Below are 23,877 nucleotides of genomic sequence, written 5' to 3'. Positions count from 1 at the left end.
ACTTATAGCGAGAGGATTCAAGTACAGGAGCAGGGAGGTACTACTGCAGTTGTACAAGGCCTTGGTGAGACCACACCTGGAGTATTGTGTGCAGTTTTGGTCCCCTAATCTGAGGAAAGACATCCTTGCCATAGAGGGAGTACAAAGAAGGTTCACCAGATTGATTCCTGGGATGGCAGGACTTTCATATGAAGAAAGACTGGATGAACTGGGCTTGTACTCGTTGGAATTTAGAAGATTGAGGGGGGGATCTGATTGAAACGTATAAGATCCTAAAGGGATTGGACAGGCTAGATGCAGGAAGATTGTTCCCGATGTTGGGGAAGTCCAGAACGAGGGGCCACAGTTCGAGGATAGAGGGGAAGCCTTTTAGGACCGAGATTAGGAAAAACTTCTTCACACAGAGAGTGGTGAATCTGTGGAATTCCCTGCCACAGGAAACAGTTGAGGCCAGTTCATTGGCTATATTTAAGAGGGAGTTAGATATGGCCCTTGTGGCTACGGGGGTCAGGGGGTATGGAGGGAAGACTGGGGCGGGGTTCTGAGTTGGATGATCAGCCATGATCATAATAAATGGCGGTGCAGGCTCGAAGGGCCGAATGGCCTACTCCTGCACCTATTTTCTATGTTTCTATGTTTCTATTATAGTAATCGTTTCTTCAATTTTCCCATCTTGAGTTCATTTTGTTGCGTGGATTTTTGAAGATTAGATATAGCCGACTGATGTTCCGTAATAGATAATTGTATCTTATCGATTGAATTGGCAATTTTCTGGAAATTAATTGAAATTTTCGAACGAATCAGTTCCGTAATAGAGGTTGAGATTTCCCTTTGAATTAGATCGGATATAGCTTTCAAAGTCACCGGTGGTTCAGTCAGAGGAAGATCGGTACCTTTCGGTCTAACCGGAGGTTTGCCGTCTTTCCCATTTTTTCCATTCTTAGACATAGCAGACCTTAAAAACAGCCAATTATCGAAGAGCCCAATTTGTTTCAAAGTATTGTAAAAGTCGATGCCTTAATGGTTAGTTAAAATATAGCTGATCATAAGAAAAAACTCAGAGGTAATGGAGCGAGTCAAGAACACGACTTCACTCCATGAGCTCTACCGGAAGTCCCCACTGTATTCCATCTGACCATTCTCCTAATCTGTCTAGGTCCTTCTGTAGCCTCTCTACTTCTTCTAAATCACCCACATATAAGTAGTCACCTACGTATTGAATTAATCACTCAGGTGCTGAAATAGTTTTGTACCCACTTGTCAAGTAATCCGTATTGCTTCTAGGCTTTTGGATTAAGGCCTTGTATATGCACCTCTTCATCTTGCCACAATTGTGTATATGTTTAACAAATACTGCCTGCAATCGAAAATAACTTGTCTGGCCTTTGAGTACTTTGTCATGTCTTCCATAGATGGAAAATAGAGGGCAAATTATGAAATCCTTGCAGCAAAAGTGTCTATGGATACTGTTGTCCTTTTCCAAATGAAAACAAATTTATATTGACACTCTCTTTTTCATTGGAACAGACTAAAATCCATCATTTAAACTTTGAACCAATTTTCTGCTTCATCATAGTCTTGGGACTTGTGACTACAGTAGAGGCAATTAAAGGGATAACTTTATTCAGTTCACGGTATTCTCTGGTGAGTCTCCAGCTCACATTGGATTTTTGAACTGGCCATATGACCGAATAATTTGTAAATGCTATTTCTTGTAAAACTCACTGTGTTAGCAAACTCTGAATAATGTTTTCTACATTTGCCTCTGCTTGTTTTGGAAATCTGTATTGCTTTTGGACTTTTGGATCAGGGCCCTGTATACTCTCCTGTCCTTGCATCCTGGCACAGTTGTGTTTATATTTAGCATACACTGCCCAGCAATCTGAAATTTGTCTGGCCTTTTCCCTTTGACATGTCTTTTACCTTCATCCTCATCTCTACAATAGTACATATTCTGTCCTCGTATCATCTGACTGGAATGTCAGTAGGGACCTGCTCTCATTGAACACTAAACTGCCAAATCATTCAATTAATCGGATTAAAACTCAAACCAGCTTTCCTCATAAAATCGCTTCCCACAATATGTATGTTCACACCCACATAACTGAGACTTGGAGTTCCCAGGGGTAAACCTGGATTCAGTCATTGGCGCCCTGGACATTACATTGCAGGTAAAATATTCCCAAGCTCGTAACTTCCAGTGAGCTGGCAGTGCATTTGAGTGCAGTGGCTTCTTTGGGCTGGACCAAAGGTGTAACGCTCTTTTTTCCTGATCGCAAGACCTTGCTAAACATTAATAACTGCAGCTGCTGTGTCTGTGAGTTGCTCGTTGGTGGAGAAACTGAAGGAGCTGGGGTCAGTGGAGTTGGTATGCAATCTTAACAGCGAGTGATCGTCCTATAGTTTCTTTCTTTTGGATCGCAAGATCCTGCTGGATATTGTTAATGTGGAATGCTACAATTCTGATTGACTGATGGCAAGGGAGCTGCGTCGTCTCAGTCATAGCGAGGATGAGTGCTGAAGTCATAGTGTTGCCTGTTTACAGCCACTCAGGAGAGAAGCGTTGGAGTCTGTGCTCTCCACCAGCGGTGGTATGATATGGCATACAAGCTAGGGTTGATGCTGCTCCCCCGCCCACCGCTGTTCACTTGGCAGAAGACATGCTGTATTGTGTTCAACTGCAGATTTCTGCAACATTTATGAACTCAGGGTCTTGGACTATATTGTTTTAGTGTGACTGTATTTTACTGAGATCTTATATGTGTTTGCTATCTTAAATGTGCCTTGCATTGTGTGTGAGTGTTGGTATTGTGTTTTACACCTTGGCCCAGCAATATTCTTTTGTTGGGCTATATATTCATCTCTGGTTGAATGACAATTGAACACGTCTGGGTTGTGGACAATCCCTGGCAAAATTACCTTTGTGTCCACAATTGAAACATTTATATGGGGATCCAGTATTCGTAACAGGGAGATTGTAGGCATTCCAAATGCATCCTCAATCACCCCCTCTTACAGGTTACAGAGCATGAAATGGTAGCCTCCAGTCCTCCAAGCATACGACAAGAACAAAGACATCTGGTTTGTCTACTTCCACTTTCCTTGACCCATACGAGTTCAATGTTTCTTTCCATATTTTATTTCTTTTGTGGCCATCGTTATAAAGATAGAGAAGGGAGGGAAATGTAGAGCAGACTCTCAAATGGCTTCAGATTCAGTGACAAAGTTGTCCAGAAAATCTTCACATCTGCTGGAGGTGAGTCAGCAGAAAACAGCCAGGAGTTAACCTTCCATTTCAAGATGATTATGAAATTCTTGAAAACTGCTCACAAGAATAATCCTGATACTGATTGACTTGGCATAGTCAAATCTGACAACCTGAAGACAAACAAAATTTTATTACATCCATTGCTCAAGTTTACACAGAATAACATGGTGTATTTGATTTCTTGTATTTGCCCATCTAAATAGCGTTTATATTTATAAATGTTCTATGACATAAACTGTGCTGCAGCTTTATAGTGGTATACATCCCTTTATGTTGCAGAATGGTCTCAATGCATTGCACCTGGCAGCCAAGGAAGGACATGTGGAACTTGTTCAAGAATTATTGGAGAGAGGTGCAGTCGTTGATTCATCGACAAAGGTAATATCTAACATTGAAATCCACCAAAGAAATAGCTCTTTTATCCCATGTATTACTTTAAATCTATGCTGCTTCATATAAGTAATTAGAATAAAGGAGGGGTCCTGATGTCATACAGCCCAGGAAACACAACATAGATTTGCTCCTCTACTTCTGCTGTACAGTTTACTAGTACAAAATCCTTTGAGTGGACACAAAATGTCTGTTAAATTGTTAGCTAGGTTTTCAGGATCTTAGAAGTTCTAAGAGAGATATCATAGTGTCCCAATGAAAATGTAATGCAAGTAGCTGTTTATGTTCCCTTGCTAGGATTCTGAGTGACATTCTAGAGTAACTTAAGCTGTTCTTGCTCCCCATAGCAATCTGATATAGGTCTTTTTCAGCTCTGGGGAATTATAAAATTTTATGGGTCCTTTGACATGTACAGACATCCCACCTCTCCTGAAAGTTCGGGGAGTCTCCCGCGTATCGATAGTGGCTCCCTGACACCCGGAAATTATATACAATATCCCAGAAATAGATTTTTTTGAGAGGGAGAGGGACAGCAAGCATCCTGATTGGTATGAGTCAGCTGCACCTTTCCTCATTCCCTGTCACGTACTGTGAATTTGAACGCACGCTAGGTCATCAGTGACCCAAGACGTGCAAAGGAATGGGTCCGTGACCCATTTGTGAATGTCCTGGTGAATCATCCATGTCAGCGCGGGAAAAAGGTCAACTCCTCCAGCTTGCAAATGACGACGGGCTGAAAAGTATGTTTGACATAACATCTCTGTCAGCATTCTGGATCAAAGTTAAGGCTGAATATCCTGAGATAGCCACGAAAGCACCGAAAACGTTACTTCCATTTCCAACGTCATATTGCTGCGAAGTGGAGTTTTCTGCAATGGATGCAACGAAAACTAAATTGCGGATTAGACAGGACATAAGAAATCCCCTTTGAGTATCGCTGTCTCCCATTACCCCTCGATAGGACCGTGTTGTTGCAGGAAAACAAGCCCAGGACTCCCACTGACTCAGCAATATTGGTGTGTTGCAATGATTTTATATGTTCATACGAGGAAAATATGCGCTGTGTGTTTAATATCCAAATGTTACTTAAAATGTTATGATGCTATTGACTTATAAGTGACTTATAATTCAGTGGTCCCCAGCCTCCGGGCCGCGAAGAATGCAGCGGTACAGCGGTAGCCAGAACACACCCAGCACATCTTTAAGAAAAAAGCCAAAATAAACAAGCTAATTAATGTGGTGCTGCCCAGCACGTAAATGTCGGCCCAGATCAGAGACGATTGCCGATTGCGTCGTCTCTGATCTGGTCCGACATTTATGTGCCGGGCGGCAACTAATCAATTAACTTGTTTATTTCTTAAAGACGTGCTGGGTGTGTTCTGGCCACCGCTGTACCGCTGCATTCTTTGTGGCCCGGAGGTTTGGGACCACTGTTATAATCGACTTATCACTACATTCATGCGAGGAAAATACGCGCTGTGTGTTTAATATTAAATTTGTTAGATAAACCCCTTTAGAAACGAAATTGAGTGTATTAGCCACTAAAAAGTGACTTATAGTTGACTTATCACCTATATTCCGGTGGCATTTAACACCCACCCAATCCCCCTTCCCGGGTCGCCCGGTCCGCAAGAATATTGTCAATATTAAACCGGTTTGCGGTGCAGAAAAGGTTGGGGACCCCTGATTTAAACTAGCTTGCTAGCTGCCAAGGAGCTACGCTATTGATGTCCTACGTGATGAGGCCAAACTCCCTGTATTAGTTGTAATAGAATAAACATGATAATATAATATAATACAATATAAGTACATACTTTAATGTCACATTTGCTGCATATACCCAACTTGGTTTACAGGTTAGACAAAATCACTAAACAAAGTATTACGTACACCCTTGGAGGTCGACAGAGGGGGAGTAGATATGGGGTTGTGGGGGGGGCGGGGGTGCTACCTCCCTAAAAAGAGTTTTTGCAGGGTGGGATGTCTGCATGTAACACACCCTTCTCCTTTGTTTTGCTCCAGATTATCCATGTACACTTCCCTGAATTCACTATCTTCTATGTCTTTTCCTTTTGTGAATGCAATATTAATTTAGGACTCAGATAACATTTCCTGGCTCCATGCGTAGATTTCCCGTTTAGTCTTTCAGAAGACCTATTCAATCCCTGACTACTCACTTACTCCTGATACACTTATAGAATTTCTTGTGATTTTCCATAACCTTACTTGGCAGGGATTTTTCATGGCCTCTTTTTACCCTCCTAAACTCTTTCGTATGATCCCTCCTCCACACTCCCTTGATCTGGCATTTGAATTTATTTCCAATTAAATCTTCTACGGCCTTTGTCGTTCAAGATTCCCTAATCTTGCTATCTTTGCCTTTCACCCTTCACTAAACTCCCAGGAACTCTCTTTTAGTTTTCAGCTTCATTTTACCTGCAGGCTCTGCTCCCAATTGCCTTCACCTGGTGCCCTCTTCCACTATTGAAATCTGTCTATGATAAGGTTTCCCATCCCAGTATATACAGTATTATCCGAAAAAACGTTCTTAGATGTATGTTTGTACTTAATAAGTTATGCTCCATCTAAGCCCCTACACTAAGACAAGCCTAGCCAATATGTAGAATTTTAAAATCTCCCAGAACTGTAACTCTGTTATTCTTAAATCTTTCTGTGATTTGCTTACATATCTGTTCCTCTAAGTTTAGGTAACTCCAGCAAACTTCCTACTCTGATAACTACATGTTCTCCAAGATATCCCCTCTAATTGTAGACAACACAAATACCTACGTCAGGGTGCTGTTCGTCAACTGCAGCTCAGCATTTAATACCGTCAATCCCACGATTCTGATTGAGAAGTTGCAGAACCTGTGACTCTGTACCTCCCTCTGCAACTGCATCCTCGACTTCCTAACTAGAAGACCACAGTCTGAGCAGATTGGTGATAACATATCCTCCTCACTGACGATCAACACTGGCGCACCTCAGGAGTGTGTGCTTAGCCCAATGCTCTACTCTCTATATACCCATGACTGTGTGGCTAGGCATAGCTCAAATACCATCTATAAATTTTCTGATGATACAACCATTGTTGGTAGAATCTCAGAAGGAGACGAGAAGCGTACAGGAGTGATATGCCAACTAGTGGAGTGGTGTCGCAGCAACACCCTTGCACTCAGCATCAGTAAGATGAAAGAGCTGATTGTGGACTTCAGGAAGGGTAAGATGAATGAACACACACCAATCCTCATAGAGGGATCAGAAGTGGAGAGAGTGAGCAGTTTCAAGTTCCTGGGTGTCAAGATCTCTGAGGATCTAACCTGGTCCCAAGATATTGATGAAGTTATAAAGAAGACAAGACAGCGACTATACTTCATTAGGAGTTTGCAGAGATTTGGTATCTCAAAAACTTCTATAGATGTACCATGGAGAGCATTCTGACAGGCTGCATCACTGTCTGGTACTGGGGGTGGGGGAGGTGGGGTGTTACTGCACAGGACTGAAAGAAGTTGTTGACCGTTTTAAATCTAGTCAGCTCCATCTTGGTTACTAGCCTACAAAGTAACCAGGACATCTTCAGGGAGTGGTGTCTCAGAAAGGCAGCGTCCATCATTAAGGACGTCCAGCACCCAGGCCGTGCCTTTTTCTCACTGTTACCAGCAGGTAGGAGGTACAGAAGCCTGAACGCACACTCTCAGCGGTTCAGGAACAGCTTTTTCCCCTCTGCCATCCAATTCCTAAATGGACATTGAAACCGTGAACACTACCTCACTTTTTAAATATATATTTTTTTTTTAATCTATTCAATATACATATACTGTAATTGATTTACTTATTTACTATTGTTATTATTTTATTTTATATTAAGTATTACATTGAACTGCTGCTGCTAAGTTAGCAAATTTCACGACACATGCTGGTGAAAATAAACCTGATTCTGATTACTGCTGTTATCTTCTCCCTAATCAGTAGGCTGTTCCATTGTGTGCACTTTCCTCCTCACCATTGAGGACATCTTCAAACAGCGATGCCTCAGAAGGGTGGCATCTGTCGTTAAGGAACCTCTGCTCCGACCCAGGACATGTCCTCTTCTCATTTCTACTGTCAAAGAGGGTGTACTGAAGCTTAAAGGCATACTTTCAATGTTTCAGGAATAGCTTCTTCCCCTCTATTATCAGATTTCTGAATGGACAATGAATTTTTGAGTACTACCTCACCTTTTTTCTTTTTGCTTTCTCTGTTTGCACTACTTACAATATTTAATTTTTTAGAATAGAATAGAATAGCTCAAGACAATGAGATTGCAGTGCCACTCCAGTTTGAGGAAAAGAGATATTTAGATAGTAGACAATAGGTGCAGGAGTAGGCCATTCGGCCCTTCGAGCCAGCACTGCCATTCACTGTGATCATGGCTGATCATCCACAATCAGTATCCAGTTCCTGCCTTATCCCCATAACCTTTGATTCCGCTATCTTTAAGAGCTCTGTCCATCTCTTTCTTGAAAGCATCCAGAGACTTGGCCTCCACTGCCTTCTGGGGCAGAGAATTCCACATATCCACCACTCTCTGGGTCAAAAAGTTTTTCCTCAATTTCGTTCTAAATGGCCTACCCCTTATTCTTAAACTGTGGCCTCTGGTTCTGGACTCACCCATCTGCGGGAAGATGCCTCCTGCCTCCAGTGTGTTCAATCCCTTAATAATCTTATATGTTTCAATCAGATCCCCTGTCATCCTTCTAAATTCCAGTGTATACAAGCCCAGTTGCTCCAATTGCTCAACATATGACAGTCTTACCATCCCGGGAATTAACCTTGTGAACCTATGCTGCACTCCCTCAATAGCAAGAATGTCCCTCCTCAAGTCTGGAGACCAAAACTGCACACAATACTCCAGGTGTGGTCTCACCAGAGCCCTGTATAGCTGCAGAAGGACCTCTTTGCTCCTATACTGAATTCCCCTTGTTATGAAGGCCAGCATGCCATTATCTTTCTTTACTGCCTGCTGTACCTGCATGCTTGCTTTCAGTGACTGATGTACAAGAACACTTGGATCTCGTTGTACTTCAACTTTTCCTAACTTAACTCAATTTAGATAATGATCTGCCTTCCTGTTCTTACCACTAAAGTGGATAACCTCACATTTATCCACATTAAACTGCATCTGCCATGCATCCGCCCACTCACCCAGCCTGACCAAGTCACCCTGCATTCTCATAACATCCTCATCACATTTCACACTGCCACCCAGCTTTGTGTCATCTGCAAATTTGCTAATGTTACTTTTAATCCCTTCATCTAAATCATTAATGTATATTGTTAACAGCTGAGGTCCCAGCACTGAACCCTGCGGTACCCCACTGGTCACCGCCTGCCATTCCGAAAGGGACCCGTTAATCGCTACTCTTTGTTTTCTGTCAGCCAGCCAATTTTCAATCCATGTCAGTACTCTGCCCCCAGTACCATGTGCCCTAATTTTGCCCACTAATCTCCTATGTGGGACTTTATCAAAGGCTTTCTGAAAGTCCAGGTACACTACATCCACTGGCTCTCCCTTGTCCATTTTCATAGTTACATCCTCAAAAAATTCCAGAAGATTAGTCCCCTTCGTAAATCCATGCTGACTCGGACCTATCCTGTTACTGCTATCCAAATATGTCGTAATTTCATCTTTTATAATTGACTCCAGCATCTTTCCCACCACTGACGTCAGGCTAACCAGTCTATAATGCCCTGTTTTCTCTCTCCCTCCTTTCTTGAAAAGTCACAGGAACTGATCCTGAATCTATAGAACATTGGAAAATAATTACCAATGCGTACACGATTTCTAAAGCCACCTCCTTAAGTACCCTGAGATGCAGACCATCAGGTCCCGGGGACTTAGCAGCCTTCAGACCCAACAGCCTATCCAACACCATTTCCTGCCTAATATAAATTTCCTTCAATTCATCCATTACCCTAGGTCCTTTGGCCTCTATTATATCTGGGAGAATGTTTGTGTCTTCCCTAGTGAAGACAGATCCAAACTACCTGTTCAAGTCATCTGCCATTTCCTTGTTCCCCATAATAAATTCACCCGTTTCTGTCTTCAAGGGCCCAATTTTGGTCTTAACCATTTTTTTCCTTTTCACATACCTAAAGAAGCTTTTACTATCCTCCTTTATATTCTTGGCTAGTTTACCTTCGTACCTCATTTTTTTCTCTGTGTATTGCCTTTTTAGTTATCTTTTGTTGCTCTTTAATAGTTTCCCAATCCTCCGGCTTCCCACTCATCCTTACTATGTTATACTTCTCTTTTATTTTTATACTGTCCTTTACTTCCCTTATCAGCCACGGCCTCCCCTTACTCCCCTTAGGATCTTTCTTCCTCTTTGGAATGAACTGATCCTGCACCTTCCGCATTATTCCCAGAAACACTTGCCATTGCTGTTCCACTGTCATCCCTGCTAGGGTATTGTTCCATTGAACTTTGGCCAGCTCCTCCCTCATAGCACCATAGTTCCCTTTGTTCAACTGTAATACTGACACTTCCAAGTTTCCCTTCTCCCTCTCAAGTTGTAGATTAAAACTTATCATATTATGGTCACTACCTCTTAATGGCTTCTTTACCTCGAGGTCCCTGATCAAATCCGGTTCATTGCACAACACTAAATCTAGAATTGCATTCTCTCTGGTAGGCTCCAGTACAAGCTGTTCTAAGAATCCATCTCGGAGGGACTCCACAAACTCCCTTTCTTGGGGTCCAGTACCAACCTGATTCCTCCAGTCTACCTGTATGTTGAAGTCCCCCATAACAACTGTAGCATTACCTTTGCGACATGCCAATTTTAACGCTTGATTCAACTTACACCCTACTGTTTGGGAGCCTGTAGATAACTCCCATTAGGATCTTTCTACCCTTAGAATTTCTCAGTTCTATCCATACTGACTCTACGTCTCCTGATTCTATGTCCCCCCTCACAAGGGACTGAATATCATTCCTCACCAACAGAGCCACCCCACCTCCTCTGCCCATCAGTCTGTCCTTCTGATAGGACGTATACCTTGAATATTCATTTCCCAGGCCCTGTCCACTTGAAGCCATGTCTCTGTTATTCCCACAACATCATACTTACCAATTTCCAACTGTGCCTCAAGCTCATCCACTTTATTTCTTATACTCTGTGCATCCATATATAATACTTCTAATTCATTACTCCCCTCACCTCCCATATCAATTCCTATATCACTTGGCCATATTGTACGATCCCTTCTTGAGCTTTCTGCTCCGACGATTCTGTTGTCTTTCTTAACTTTTCTTATTCTCACTTGCCCTTTAACTAGATCCCTATATTTCCAGTTCGTTCCCCCCCCCACTACTTAGTTTAAACATACCCGTGTTGCAGTGGCAAACCTGCCTGCCAGAATGCTGGTCCCCCACCTATTAAGGTGCAACCCGTCCCTTTTGTACAATTCATCCTTACCCCTTGTTCTACGAGTCTGTGGTGGCCAGTGCTATCATATTTGCTGTTGTGTGCTGGGGCAGCAGGCTGAGGGTAGCAGACACCAGCAGAATCAACAAACTCATTCGTAAGGCCAGTGATGTTGTGGGGATGGAACTGGACTCTCTCACGGTGGTGTCTGAAAAGAGGATGCTGTCTAAGTTGCATGCTATCTTGGTTGATGTCTCCCATCCACTACATAATGTACTGGGTGGGCACAGGAGTACATTCAGCCAGAGACTCATTCCTCTGAGATGCAGCACAGAGCGTCATAGGAAGTCATTCCTGCCTGTGGCCATCAAACTTTACAACTCCTCCCTTGGAGGGTCAGACACCCTGAGCCGATAGGCTGGTCCTGGACTTATTTCATAATTTACTGGCATAATTTACATATTACTATTTAACTATTTATGGTTCTATTACTATTTATTATTTATGGTGCAACTGTAACGAAAACCAATTTCCCCCGGGATCAATAAAGTATGACTATGACTAAAACATGCCCCAGTGGTCCAAGAATGTAAATCCTTGCTTCCTGCACCAGTTCCTCAGCCACACATTCAGATCCATTATCTCCGTGTTCCTGCCTTCTCCAGCATGAGGAACTGGAAGCAAACCAGAGATAGCCACCCTGGAGGTCCTGCTTTTCAGCCTTCTTCCAAGTTCTTTGAAGTCACTCTGTAGAATGTATTTCCTCTTCTTCCCCACGTCATTTGTGCTGACATGCACCAACATTTCCGGATGTTCACCTTCACCCGTGAGGATTCCCTGTAATCGGTCCATGTCGTCCTGGATCCTGGCACCAGGGAGGCAACAAACCATCCTTAAATCTCGCCTGTTGCCACAGAAGCCCCCTTCTGTACCTCTCACTATAGAGTCTCCTACTACCACGGCTCTGCCTGACGTCTGTCTCCTCGGTTTTGCTTCAGAGCCAATTTTGGACTCGCAGACCTGACCACCTGTCAGGCTGGCAGTGACTTCTGTCCCGACACCTTCCAAGAGCTTGAACCTGTTTACGAGAGGCATATCTCCCGAGGTCTCCGGTACTTCAAGCATCCTTTCCTTCCAAATCATTGCCCCCCCTTCTCTCTTCTGGTATCCTCGGTGTAATGACCTCACTGTAGGTCCTGTCCAGAAAACTCTTGTTTTCCCGGATGAACCTGAGGTCATCCAGTTGCTTCTCCAGTGCCTCAACACTGTCCTTCAGAAGCTGCATCTGGACACATTTTCCACAGTTGTAGGAGCCAGAGGCACCATCAGTGTCCCTGACCTCCCACATCATGCACGCAGCACACTGAATCAGTCTAGCGGTCATTTCCTCACCACTTCTCCCCCTCTCGAACTGTGGCATAGTCTCCTCTCTCAGCTTCCTCGCCGAAGACTCTCGAGCCAAAAACTCGCACTTTTGTCACAAGGCACTTCCCTCGTCAAAGCCTCAAAGCTCCACTCCTTCACTGGCCCATGCACTCACTGGCACTTTCCTGATGCCCAGACAGTGAAACTAGGCAAGAGCACTTCAACATCAGCCGAGCCCTCCCCCAAACACTGAACACCAGTGGCTCACTGTACAATGTTGTAATTGGTTTAATTCAAAATAATTCCCATATCTGCATGCAACAAGAGATTCCAATAGTCCATAACATTCAAAAGCCATTGGCAAAGTAAGATGTGGCATTATTCAGCTGCACAACAGCCCTTGAGAAGAAGTTGTTTTTCAGTCTAACTGTCTTGTCTAAGGTGCGTCTGTATCTCCTACCAGATGGCAGACAATGTCTGGGATGGGATCAGTCCTTAATCATGTTATGAGCAAGCAGTAGGGATTTGAGAGATGTAGGTTGTCTCTAATTCTGGAAGTTGAATCCCAATGATGTGCTGAGCTATCCTAATCACCCGTTGGAGCGCTTTGTGATCTGTCTTGCTGCAGCAAGAGTAACACACTGTCATTCTGTACATTAGTATGCTCTCTCGCGCATCGATAAAAGTTAGCCAGCAATTTTGGGGGCAGATTAGTTCTCCTTTATCACCTCAGGTAATATCGTCAGTGTTGTACCTTCCTTACTATTGAGGATGTGTTGATGGATCAAGAGAACTCCTTGGTAATGTTCATCCCCAAAAACTTGATACTGACAACCCTTTCCACTACTTCACCATTTATGAACAGTGGGGCTTTTTGGGGTCCTCTTGTCTTCCTGAAATCAATTATCACTCTTTTGTCTTCTTGATGCTGAGTGCAGTCATAGATGAAGAGAGAGTAAAGAAGTGGGCTCAGTGCACAGCGGGCCACTGGTGTTCAGTGTTTGGGGGAGGGGTCGGCTGATGTTGAAGTGAACTTGCCTAGTTTCACTGTCTGGGCATGAGGAAATCCAAGATCCAATTACAGGTTGATGTGCAAAGACCTAGATTATGGAGCTTGACAGTCAGCTTGTTCAGTTGTGTGGTGTTAAGCAGCCTGACATAGGTGTCCTTGTGTTCTAGGTGTTCCAAGACAGTATAAAGGGTGATAGAAATGGCATTTTCATTTAACCTATTAGTCTTGTAGGCAAGCTGGTGCTGGTCCAGTGTAGCCAGGAATAAGGACATGACCAATCTTTCCAAACACTTGGCAACTATGGGAGTGAGTGTCATCAGTCTGTAGACATTAAGACATGTTGTCACTGACGTCTTGGGGATTGGTATGATGGTTGCTGCTTTGAAGTGTGATGGAACCATACCCTAGGATAATGAAAGCTTTTATATATAGTTCTTATTGTAATTTATTGTTTTAACTATTATATATTGCACTGTACTGCTGGCATAAAACAAATTTCACAACATATATTTTATATACTGGAACATTAAGCTGCTGGTCCTGTCTTTCTCCCAAATGTGTTTCCATAATTGGAATAACATTATAATTCTTAATGCTAAGATCGTCTAACCCAACTGTGAGGCTCTTAACGTTAAGCCAGTTCTCCCATGCTTCAGAGCCTGCCTCTCTCTGCCTGATCACAAATATCGGGAAGGGTTAGGGAGACCCCAGTGATCCTCTGGCAGTTTTTACTATCCCCTGTAGGGGCTTGTGGCCTCCCGTACCACACAATGATGCAGCCATGCTCAATGGTGCTCCTGTAGAAAATAAATAGAATGGGGACAGGGAGCCTAGCAAGCCTCAATCTCTTCAGAAAGTGTACATGCCTTCTTGACTAATGAGGAGGTGTTGTGGGTCCAGGTTAGTTTATCATTATAAGTAACTTTGTGCTCTTCACTCTCTCCATGGCAGAGTCATTGTTGTACACTAAAGAGTTGTCAACCTGTGCCTTCATGAAGTCAACAATCATCTTTTTTGCATTGTCCATGTTGAGACCCAAGTTAGTTGTTCTCACATCATTTGACAAGCTTCTCTCCCTCCTCTCTGTATGCTGATATCATTATTGCTAACCACTGTTGTATCATCAATAGACTTGGTGATGTGATTTGAGCTGGAACTGGCGGTGCAGTTATGAGTCAGCAGTGTGAACAGCAGTGGGCCGAGCACAATCTTGGGGTGCACCAGTGCTCAACATGATGGAGCTTGTGTAACCCAGGTTAATTAAACCCAAAGATGTAGTGTTAGAAAGCTCCACCTGTGGAGGGATGAAAATGAATTTTACCGAATTAAAAAAAACTTGGTAAAAAAAACCTATGTTAGAATGAGGCGTGGCTGATGCAGTGCGGGAAAGCGAGGGAAACACAACAAACTAAAGATATCGCTATTAAAAGTGGAATTAGTGGTGAGTATCTCTACCTTACTTACTTGAAAACCTTTACATGAAAATTTACACAAGTAAGAACAACTCAAAATTCCAACATTCTGTTTCGGTTCCAAATCTCAGATATCAAACAAAAAACAAATTACTGTTTAGTTTAGTTAGGATCAATAATATGCATTAGAATAACCTTTGTTACTCCAATTTCTCTAACTAATTAGATCTAGTGTTATTCCCTATTTAGAGGTTTACAGACTAACTTTTCTTTTCTTTTATCCCTAGTTAGAAAACTCATTGATTTCCTATTCTTAGGTATTATGGCTAACTTCAGTTTCAGTTCCAGTCAGAATTCAGATTCAAAAATTATATATCTATACAGCTTAGCTCCTTTCACAGCAATTCTCCAACATCACAAATTTTAAACAAAGTAAATCTCCTTCAGTAACTTAAAGTCTTTGCAAAAATAATCAGTTCTTGCAGAAAATCAAATTCAGACCCTTCGAATGAAAATAAACCGATACGTCCAGCGGTATTAAATCCTCTATGTCATTAAACATTTCGTTCCCGCACTGGTTCTTCATCTTGGGTGGCTCGCCATCTCATTTCTTGTTCTGCTGGATGAAATATTTCATCCACGGAAAGTAGACTCACGGTACTTATACAAAAAACCTGACCTGTATATAATGGGATTACAATCTATAAGTTTTTATACACATTCTATTTTCTATTTCAAATTAACTCAATATCATATTGTCACTTCCAAACATCTCTCAGTTACAACACCACTAAACATATTTCACACACAAATTGATTCACTCCGAACAGTAAAGGTTTTAACTCATCCAGTTCCCTGGTGTGAATCAACAGAACAAATTGTGGTAAAGATCCTGGACGCTGGTCTCTGCAGATATTGTCTTGTTATAGCTGTAGCTTCAATAGATCTTTTATCGCTATTGTCTCTCCTCCAGAGGGTTCACCCTGAGGTTTTCAAGTAAGTAAGGTAGAGATACTCACCACTAATTCCACTTTTAACAGGCATATCTTTAGTTTCTGAAAGTTTGCTATTTTTCTCTCACTTTCCCGTGCTGCGTCAGCCACACCTCGTTCTTGTATAGTTTTTTTCTTCCCCGAGTTCTTTTCATAAAATTCGGTAAACCTCATTTTCAGCCCTCCCCAGGTGAAGCTTTCTAACTTCACATTTTTGGGTTTAATTAATCTGGGATACACCTGACATATTGCTGCCAACCTGGACTGATTAACTGACTGGGGTCCTTCTGTCAAGAAGTCCAGTATCCAGTGACAGAGAGGAGTGCTGAGTTCCATTGAGGACAGTTTATCCACCAGCCTATGAGGGATGATTCCGTTAAATGCCAAGTTGAAGTCGATGAACTGCATCAAAATGAGACATCATTTTTCTGTGAGGGACAGGAAGAGTGGAGAGCGGAGGTCATGGTATCATCAGTGGACCAGTTTGAGCAGTAGGTGAACTAGAAAGGCTCCAATGTATCTGGAAACGGGCTTAAAGGGGCTTTTTAAAGAAAGGGGCTTCCCTTTCTCCACCATCAACTCTGCTCTCAAACGCACCTCCCCCATTTCACGCACATCTGCTCTCACTCCATCCTCCCGCCACCCCACTAGGAATAGGGTTCCCTTGGTCCTCACCTACCACCCCACCAGCCTCGGGGTCCAACATATTATTCTCCGTAACTTCCGCCACCTCCAACGGGATCCCACCACTAAGCACATCTTTCCCTCCCCCCCTCTCTGCTTTCCGCAGGGATCGCTCCCTACGCGACTCCCTTGTCCATTCGTCCCCCACCGTCCCTCCCCACTGATCTCCCTCCTGGCACTTATCCTTGTAAGCAGAACCAGTGCTACACATGCCCTTACACTTCCTCCCTTACCACCATTCAGGGCCTCAGACAGTCCTTCCAGGTGAGGCGACACTTCACCTGTGAGTCGGCTGGGGTGATATACTGAGTCCAGTGCTCCCAATGTGGCCTTCTATATATCGGTGAGACCCGACGCAGACTGGGAGATCGTTTTGCTGAACACCTACGCTCTGTCCGCCAGAGAAAGCAGGGTCTCCCAGTGGCCACACATTTTAATTCCACATTCCATTCCCATTCTGATATGTCTATCCACAGCCTCCCCTACTGTCAAGATGAAGCCACACTCAGGTTGGAGGAACAACACCTTATATTCCGTCTGGGTAGCCTCCAACCTGATGGCATGAACATTGACTTCTCTAACTTCCGCTATTGCCCCATCTCCCCCTCGTACCCCATCCGTTATTTATTTATATACACACATTCTTTCTCTCTCTCTCCTTTTTCTCCCTCTGTCCCTCTGACTATACCCCTTGCCCATCATCTGGGTTCCCCCCCCTGCCTTTCCTTCTCCCTGGGCCTCCTGTCCTATGATCCTTTCATATCCCTTTTGCCAATCACCTGTCCAGCTCTTGGCTCCATCCCTCCCCCTCCTGTCTTCTCCTATCATTTTGGATCTCCCCCTCCCCCTCCCACTTTCAAATCTCTTACTAACTCTTTCTTCAGTTAGTCCTGACGAAGGGTCTCGGCCCGAAACATCGACTGTACCTCTTCCTAGAGATGCTGCCTGGCCTGCTGCGTTCACCAGCAACTTTGATGTGTGTTGCTTGAATTTCCAGCATCTGCAGAATTCCTCGTGTTTGCGTTTTTAAATGTATCTGGAAGATGTGATTTTATTTGGTTTATTACCAGCTGCTCAAAGCACTTCATAATTGTTGAGGTCAGTGCCACTGTACGGTAATAGTTCAGTCCAGTTACTATCGCTCTTTTGGGCACTGGAATGATAGTGGATCCCTGCAGGGACAGTGGACTGTTGCAAAAAGATGTTTTAAGATGTCTGTTAAGACCTTTGTTAGCTGGGCTGCACAATATCTCAGGACCTGACCAGGTACGTTGTCTGGCCCCGCAGCTTTTTGTGGCTAGGATCCTACCCACCTTGGGTGCAACCAGACAGGATGCCTGTTCCTCAGGGGGGAGAGGGGGCTTTCCTTGATGTCACATCATTCATTGCATCAAATTGTGCACAGAAGGCATTCAGCCTATCAGGAAGAGAGTTGTTGCTGTTATTGCCTGTCTCTGCACAGTTGCCTTCTTTGAGAACTGCTACAGATTAAATCACTCTTTTTATATTTGGCATGGATTCTATGTCATAAATATTAAACTGGGTTAAGTGAGCAGGAAATAAACAAGGTGAGCATTTTTCATTGCTTATCTTGTACATTGTCCACCGAACTGTTGCTTTTATAAAATTTGACATTTCATTTTCAGAAAACAGTTTTCTGTTATAAAAGGAGACTGAACATTGGTAACAATTTTATTTAATTCTCTGCACCCTCTTATAGAAGAAAATTCATGCTCCAGTATTCTCTGAATGTTTTTCTTTTTTTGTCCTGAAAATTAATGTTCCTTTTTCACTCTTTTTTTTCTAGAAAGGAAATTCAGCCCTGCACATTGCATCTCTGGCTGGACAAACTGATGTGGTTAGAACACTAGTAAAGCAGGGTGCCAACATCAATTCTCAGTCCCAGGTAAGTTGCTGAAATACTCCATAACATTTCTATATTTGAGGGATATATTAGAGAACAATAACCCAAGATCTAATTTCTCTTTAATCACCAAATGTTCTCATTACGGCTCTATCCTTGCTAAAGTGAAGTATCATTTTGCCAAAAGCCACACCTCACACTTGCCTGGATTAAACTCCATCTGCCATTTTCTCCAGCTATAACTATAACTGACTTGTGTGTATTACTTGTATCCTTTGATTACCTTTCTTCTTAAATGTCTACAACTTCACCAATTTTTATGTCATCTGCAAGTTTACCAACCAATCCATCTACATTTTCATCCAAGTCATTTGTATGTATAACAATTGGCAGAGGTCCCAGCACAGTACTGAACACTGGTCACAGACATACAGCCCAAATAACACCCTTCCTACACCACCCTCTGTTTATTATAGCCAAGCCAATTCTGAATCCAAACTGCCAAATCACTGTAAATCCCATGTATCCTAAGCTTCTGGATCAGTCTGCCATGACTGGTTGATTGGCCTACTGTGCAGATGCAACAGATCTTTAAAAAGCAGGAAGTTTTTCAATGGGAGTCATTGATTGGAACACTGTGCAGATGCAACAGAAGCATTCTCGCGTAGGTCCGGCAAAGAACTTTTAAAAAAAAGTCTCTATAAAAGAGAGGTACTGCCTAGTGGAGTGGTCGTCATGGGAGTGATCATTGTCAGAGTAGTCTGAGGCAGAGTAGTAACGCTTTGGCTCAACAAGACTTTGGCGAGAACAGGTGGATGCAAGGTTCATAGGTAAGTTTCTTACCTCCTATTCTGAGTTAACTCTAGAGAGAATTGGGGGGATGTTTACAGCACCAGTGTTCTGTTCTGGGTGTTAGATGTGGGAATTCTAGGAGACTACCAGACTCCCTAATGACCACATCTGCGCCAAGTGGATCGAGATGCAGCTCCTTAGAAACCAAGTTAAGGAACTAAAGTTGCAGCTCGATGACCTTCGGCTTGTTAGGATACATGAAGCAGTGATAGGCAGGAGCTACAGGGAAGTAGTCACTCCAAGGCTACAGGAGACAGATAAAAGGGTGACTATCAGGAGAAGGAAGGGAGAATGTCAGATAGTGGAGAGTATTTCTCTCAACAATAAGCACTCCATTTTGAGCACTTTGGGGGAAGGGGAGCGACCTACTGGGAGAAGCAACAGAGGCCATGCCTCTGACACTGAGTCTGGCGCTGTACCTCAGAAGGGTAGGGAACTGAAGAGGATGGCAGCAGTGATAGGGTACTCCATAGTCAGGGGGATAAATAGGTGATTCTGTAGCCATGAAAAGGAAACACACATGATAGTTTGCCTCCCAGATGTCAGGGTCCGAGATGTTTCTGAATGCATCCACAACATCTTGAAAAGGGAGGGTGAGCAGCCAGAAGCCATGGTACATATTGGTACCAATGCAATAGTTAAAAAATGGGAAGAGATCCTGAAAACAGACTACAGGGAGTAAGCGAGGAAACTGGGAAGCAGGACCTCAAGGGTAGTAAAATTGGGATTGCTACCTGTGCAACGTGACAGTGAGGATTGGAACAGAATAAGGTGGCAGACAAATGCATGGCTAAAGAATTGGAGCAGGGGGCAGGGATTCAGATTTCTGGATAATTGGGACCACTTTTGGGGCAGGTGCGACCTGTACAAAAAGGGTGGGCTGCACTTGAATTGGAGGGGACCAATTGCAGGCAGGTTTACTTGAGCTGCTGGGAATGGTTTAAACTAATGTGGCAGGGGGTGGAAACCAGGATGATAGAGTGGAGGATGAGCCAGCAGGTTTACAAGTAAATGACGGATGTAACATAAATATAAGGAAGGACAAGCCAAAGATTGGGTACAAATGCAGGCAGAGCAAAGAGTTAAGTTGTACTACAGAGGCAAAATTCAGAAGGGTGAAGAATGCAAGACTGAAGATGCTGTATTTCAATGTGCGTAGCATTCGGAATAAGGTGGACGAACTCATGGTGCAATTAGAGATTTGTCAGTATGACGTTGTGGGCATCACTGAGTCATGGCTGAAAGAAGGCCATAGTTGTGAGCTTAACATCAAAGGATATACTTTGTATTGAAAGGACAGGCAGGAAGGCTTAGGGGGTGGTGTAGTTCTATTGGTAAGAGATGGAATTACATCTTTAGAAAGAGGTGACATAGGGTCAGACAATGTTGAATCTTTGTTGGTGCAAGAGTATAAAAAACATTACAGGAATCATCTATAGGCCTCCAAATAGTAGCCAAGATGTAGGGTGGAGATTGCAGAGGCAGCTGGAAAAGGCATGTAATAAGGGTAATGGCACAATTGTAGTAGAGGACTCCAATATGCAAAGGGATTGGGAAAATCAGGTTGGTGTCAGATCGCAAGAGAGGGAATTTGTTGAATGCCTACAAGAGGGTGTTGTAGAGCAGCTTGTGCTTGAGCCTACTCAGAGAAATACTATCTTAGATTGAGTGTTGTGTAATAACCCAGATGTTATTAGGGAGCTTAATGTAAAGGAACCCTTAGGAGGCGGTGGTCATAATGTGATTGGATTCATAGTGCAGTTTGAGAGGAAGAAGCATAAGTCACATGTATCAGTATCATAATCGGATAAAGAGAATTACAGAGGCATGAGAGAGGAGCTTCCCAGGTGGATTGGAGATGGATACTCATTGGGATGATAGCAGAGTAGAGGTGGCTGATGTTTCTGGGAATAATTCACAAGGCGAAAGATAGCTATGTCCTGCAGAAGTAGTTTCATAAATGGCAGAGCGAGGCAACCGTGGCTTACAAGGGAAGATAAGGATTGCATAAAAGCCAAGGAAAAGGGCAAATAAGGTAGCAAAAGTAAGTGTGAAGTTGGATGATTGGGAAGCTTTTAAAATCCAACAAAAGACAACTAAAAAAGCTATAAGAAGGGGAAAGATGTCATATGAGGGAAAACTAGCCAATAATATAAAGCAGGATACGACAAGTTTTTTCGGTTATATAAAGAGTAAAAGGGAGGCGAGAGTGGATATCAGACCACTGGAAAATGATGCTGGTGAGGTAGTAATGGGGGACAAAGAAATGGCAGAAGAACTAATTGGGTACTTTTTTCACGGAAAACTACCTTTCTTCACATTGTTTGTCTGTGTTCAGTGTGGAAGAGGTCCGTGAGGGACAGGGAGCAGGAGCGAGTGTCATTGCTATTACAAAGGGAAAAGTACAAGGCAAACTGAAAGGTCTTAATGTGGATAAGTTACCTGCACCAGATGGACTACGTCCCAGAGTCCTGAAAGAGGTTGCTGAAGAGATAATGGATGCATTGGTCATGATCTTTCAAGAATCACTTAATTCTGGCATGGTCCTGAAGGACTGGAAGATTGCAAATGTCACTCCACTTTAAGAAGGGAAGAAGGCAAAAGGAAGGAAATTATAGGCCAGTTAGCCTAACTTCAGTGGTTCGGAACATGTTCAAATCCACTATTAAGGATGAGATTTAGGAATACTTGGAGACCAATGACAAAATAAGTGAAAGTCAGCATGGTTTCTGTAATGGGAAATCTTGCCTGACAAATCTGTTGGAGTTCTTTGAGGAATTAACAAGCAGGGTGGACAAAGGAGAGGCAGTGGATGTCATTTATTTGGATTTTCAGAAGGCATTTGATAAGGTGCCACACATGAGGCTGCTTCACAGGATAAAATCCTGTGGCGTTACAGAGAAGATACTGGCATGGATGGAGGAATGGCTGACAGGCAGGAGGGATGAGTGGGTATAAAAGGAGCCTTTTCTGGTAGGCTGCCAGTGACTAGTGGTGTTCCTCAGTAGTCAGTATTGGGACAGTTACCTTTCTTCACATTGTTTGTCAATGATTTGGATAATGGAATTGATGGCTTTGTGGCAACGTTTGCAGATGATATGAAGATAGGTGGAGGGGTAGGTAGTACTGAGGAAGCAATGTGATTACAGCAGGACTTAGACAAATTGGAAGAATGGGCAAAAATGTGGCAGATGGAGTACAGTGTTGGAAAATGAATGATAATACCTTGTCGTAAAAGGAACAATAGTGCAGACAACAGTGCAGTAGCAGTCACATCGACAGTGATTAAATGCTTTGAGAGGTTGGTCATGACTAGACTGAACTACTGCCTCAGCAAGTACCTGGACCTATTGCAATTTGCCTATTGCTGCAATAGGTCAACGGCAGGTGTAATCTCAATGGCTCTCCACACGGCTTTAGACAACCTGGACAACACAAACACCTATGTCAGGATGCTGTTCATTGACTATAGCTCAGCATTTAGTACCATCATTTCCACAGTCCTGACTGAGCAGTTGCAGAACGTGGGCCTCTGTCCTCCCTCTGCAATTGGATCCTCGACTTTCTAACCAGAAGACCACAATCTGTGCGGATTGGTGATAACATATCCTCCTTGCTGACGATCAACACTGGCGCATCTCAGTTGTGTGTGCTTAGCCCACTGCTCTACTCTCTCTATACCCATGACTGTGTGGCTAGGCATAACTCAAATACCATCTGTAAGTTTGCTGATGATACAAACATTGCTGGTAGAATCTCAGATGGTGACGAGAGGGCATACAGGAGTGAGATATACCAGCTAGTGGAATGGTGCCACAGCAACAACCTGATACTCAACATCAGTAAGATGAAAGAGCTGATTGTGGACTTCAGGAAGGGTAAGACGAAGGAACACATACCAATCCTCATAGAAGGATCAGAAGTGGAGAAAGTGAGCAGTTTCAAGTTCCTGGGTGTCAAGATCTCTGAGGATCTAACCTGGTCCCAACATATCGATGAAGTTATAAAGAAGGCAAGACAGCAGCTATACTTCATTGGGAGTTTGAAGAGATTTGGCATGTCAACAAATACACTCATAAACTACACTCATAAGGTTGCTTTGGCAGTCGAGGTGAAGGATAACCCAAAGAGCTTCAACAGGTATATTAAGAGCTAAAGGATAGTAAGGGATAAAATTGGTCCTCTTGAAAATCAGAGTGGTCGGCTATGTATGGAACCAAAAGAAATGGGGGAGATCTTAAATGGGTTTTTACAGTTTGAGGAGGAGGAGGTGCTTGCTATTTTGAGGCAAATCAGAGTAGATAAATCCCCAGGACCTGAAAGGATATTCCCTCGGACCTTGAAGGAGACTAGTGTTGAAATTGCAGAGGCCCTGGCAGATATATTTAAAATGTCGGTATCTACAGGTGAGGTGCCGGAGGATTGGAGGATAGCTCATGTTGTTCTGTTGTTTAAAAAAGGCTCTAAAAGTAATCTGCGAAATTATAGGCCAGTAAGTATGACGTCGGTAGTAGGCAAATTATTGGAAGGAGTACTAAGAGATAGGATCTCCCAAGTATTTGGATAGACAGGGACTTATTAGAGAGAATCATCATGGCTTTGTGCGTGGTAGGTCATGTTTAACCAATC

At 43.2% G+C, this 23,877-nt stretch overlaps 1 protein-coding gene across 4 annotated transcripts in view; it reads left to right on the top strand.

Annotated features, from left to right (window-relative positions):
- Window positions 1–23,877, top strand: part of ank2b (ankyrin 2b, neuronal) — an 859,694-nt gene that overhangs the window by 393,653 nt on the left and 442,164 nt on the right. For all 4 annotated transcript variants that reach the window (XM_072253201.1, XM_072253200.1, XM_072253199.1 and 1 more), the window contains exons 4-5: window positions 3,548–3,646; window positions 18,340–18,438. In XM_072253201.1, the coding sequence (XP_072109302.1) occupies window positions 3,548–3,646; window positions 18,340–18,438 (198 nt within the window). The remainder of the gene's footprint in view (window positions 1–3,547; window positions 3,647–18,339; window positions 18,439–23,877) is intronic.

Source organism: Mobula birostris, chromosome 3 (genome assembly GCF_030028105.1).
Source record: "Mobula birostris isolate sMobBir1 chromosome 3, sMobBir1.hap1, whole genome shotgun sequence".
In the NCBI taxonomy this organism is placed as follows: domain Eukaryota; kingdom Metazoa; phylum Chordata; class Chondrichthyes; order Myliobatiformes; family Myliobatidae; genus Mobula; species Mobula birostris.
The sequence above is the reverse complement of the archived record's forward strand: the minus strand, read 5'-3'. Positions and strand labels throughout refer to the sequence as shown.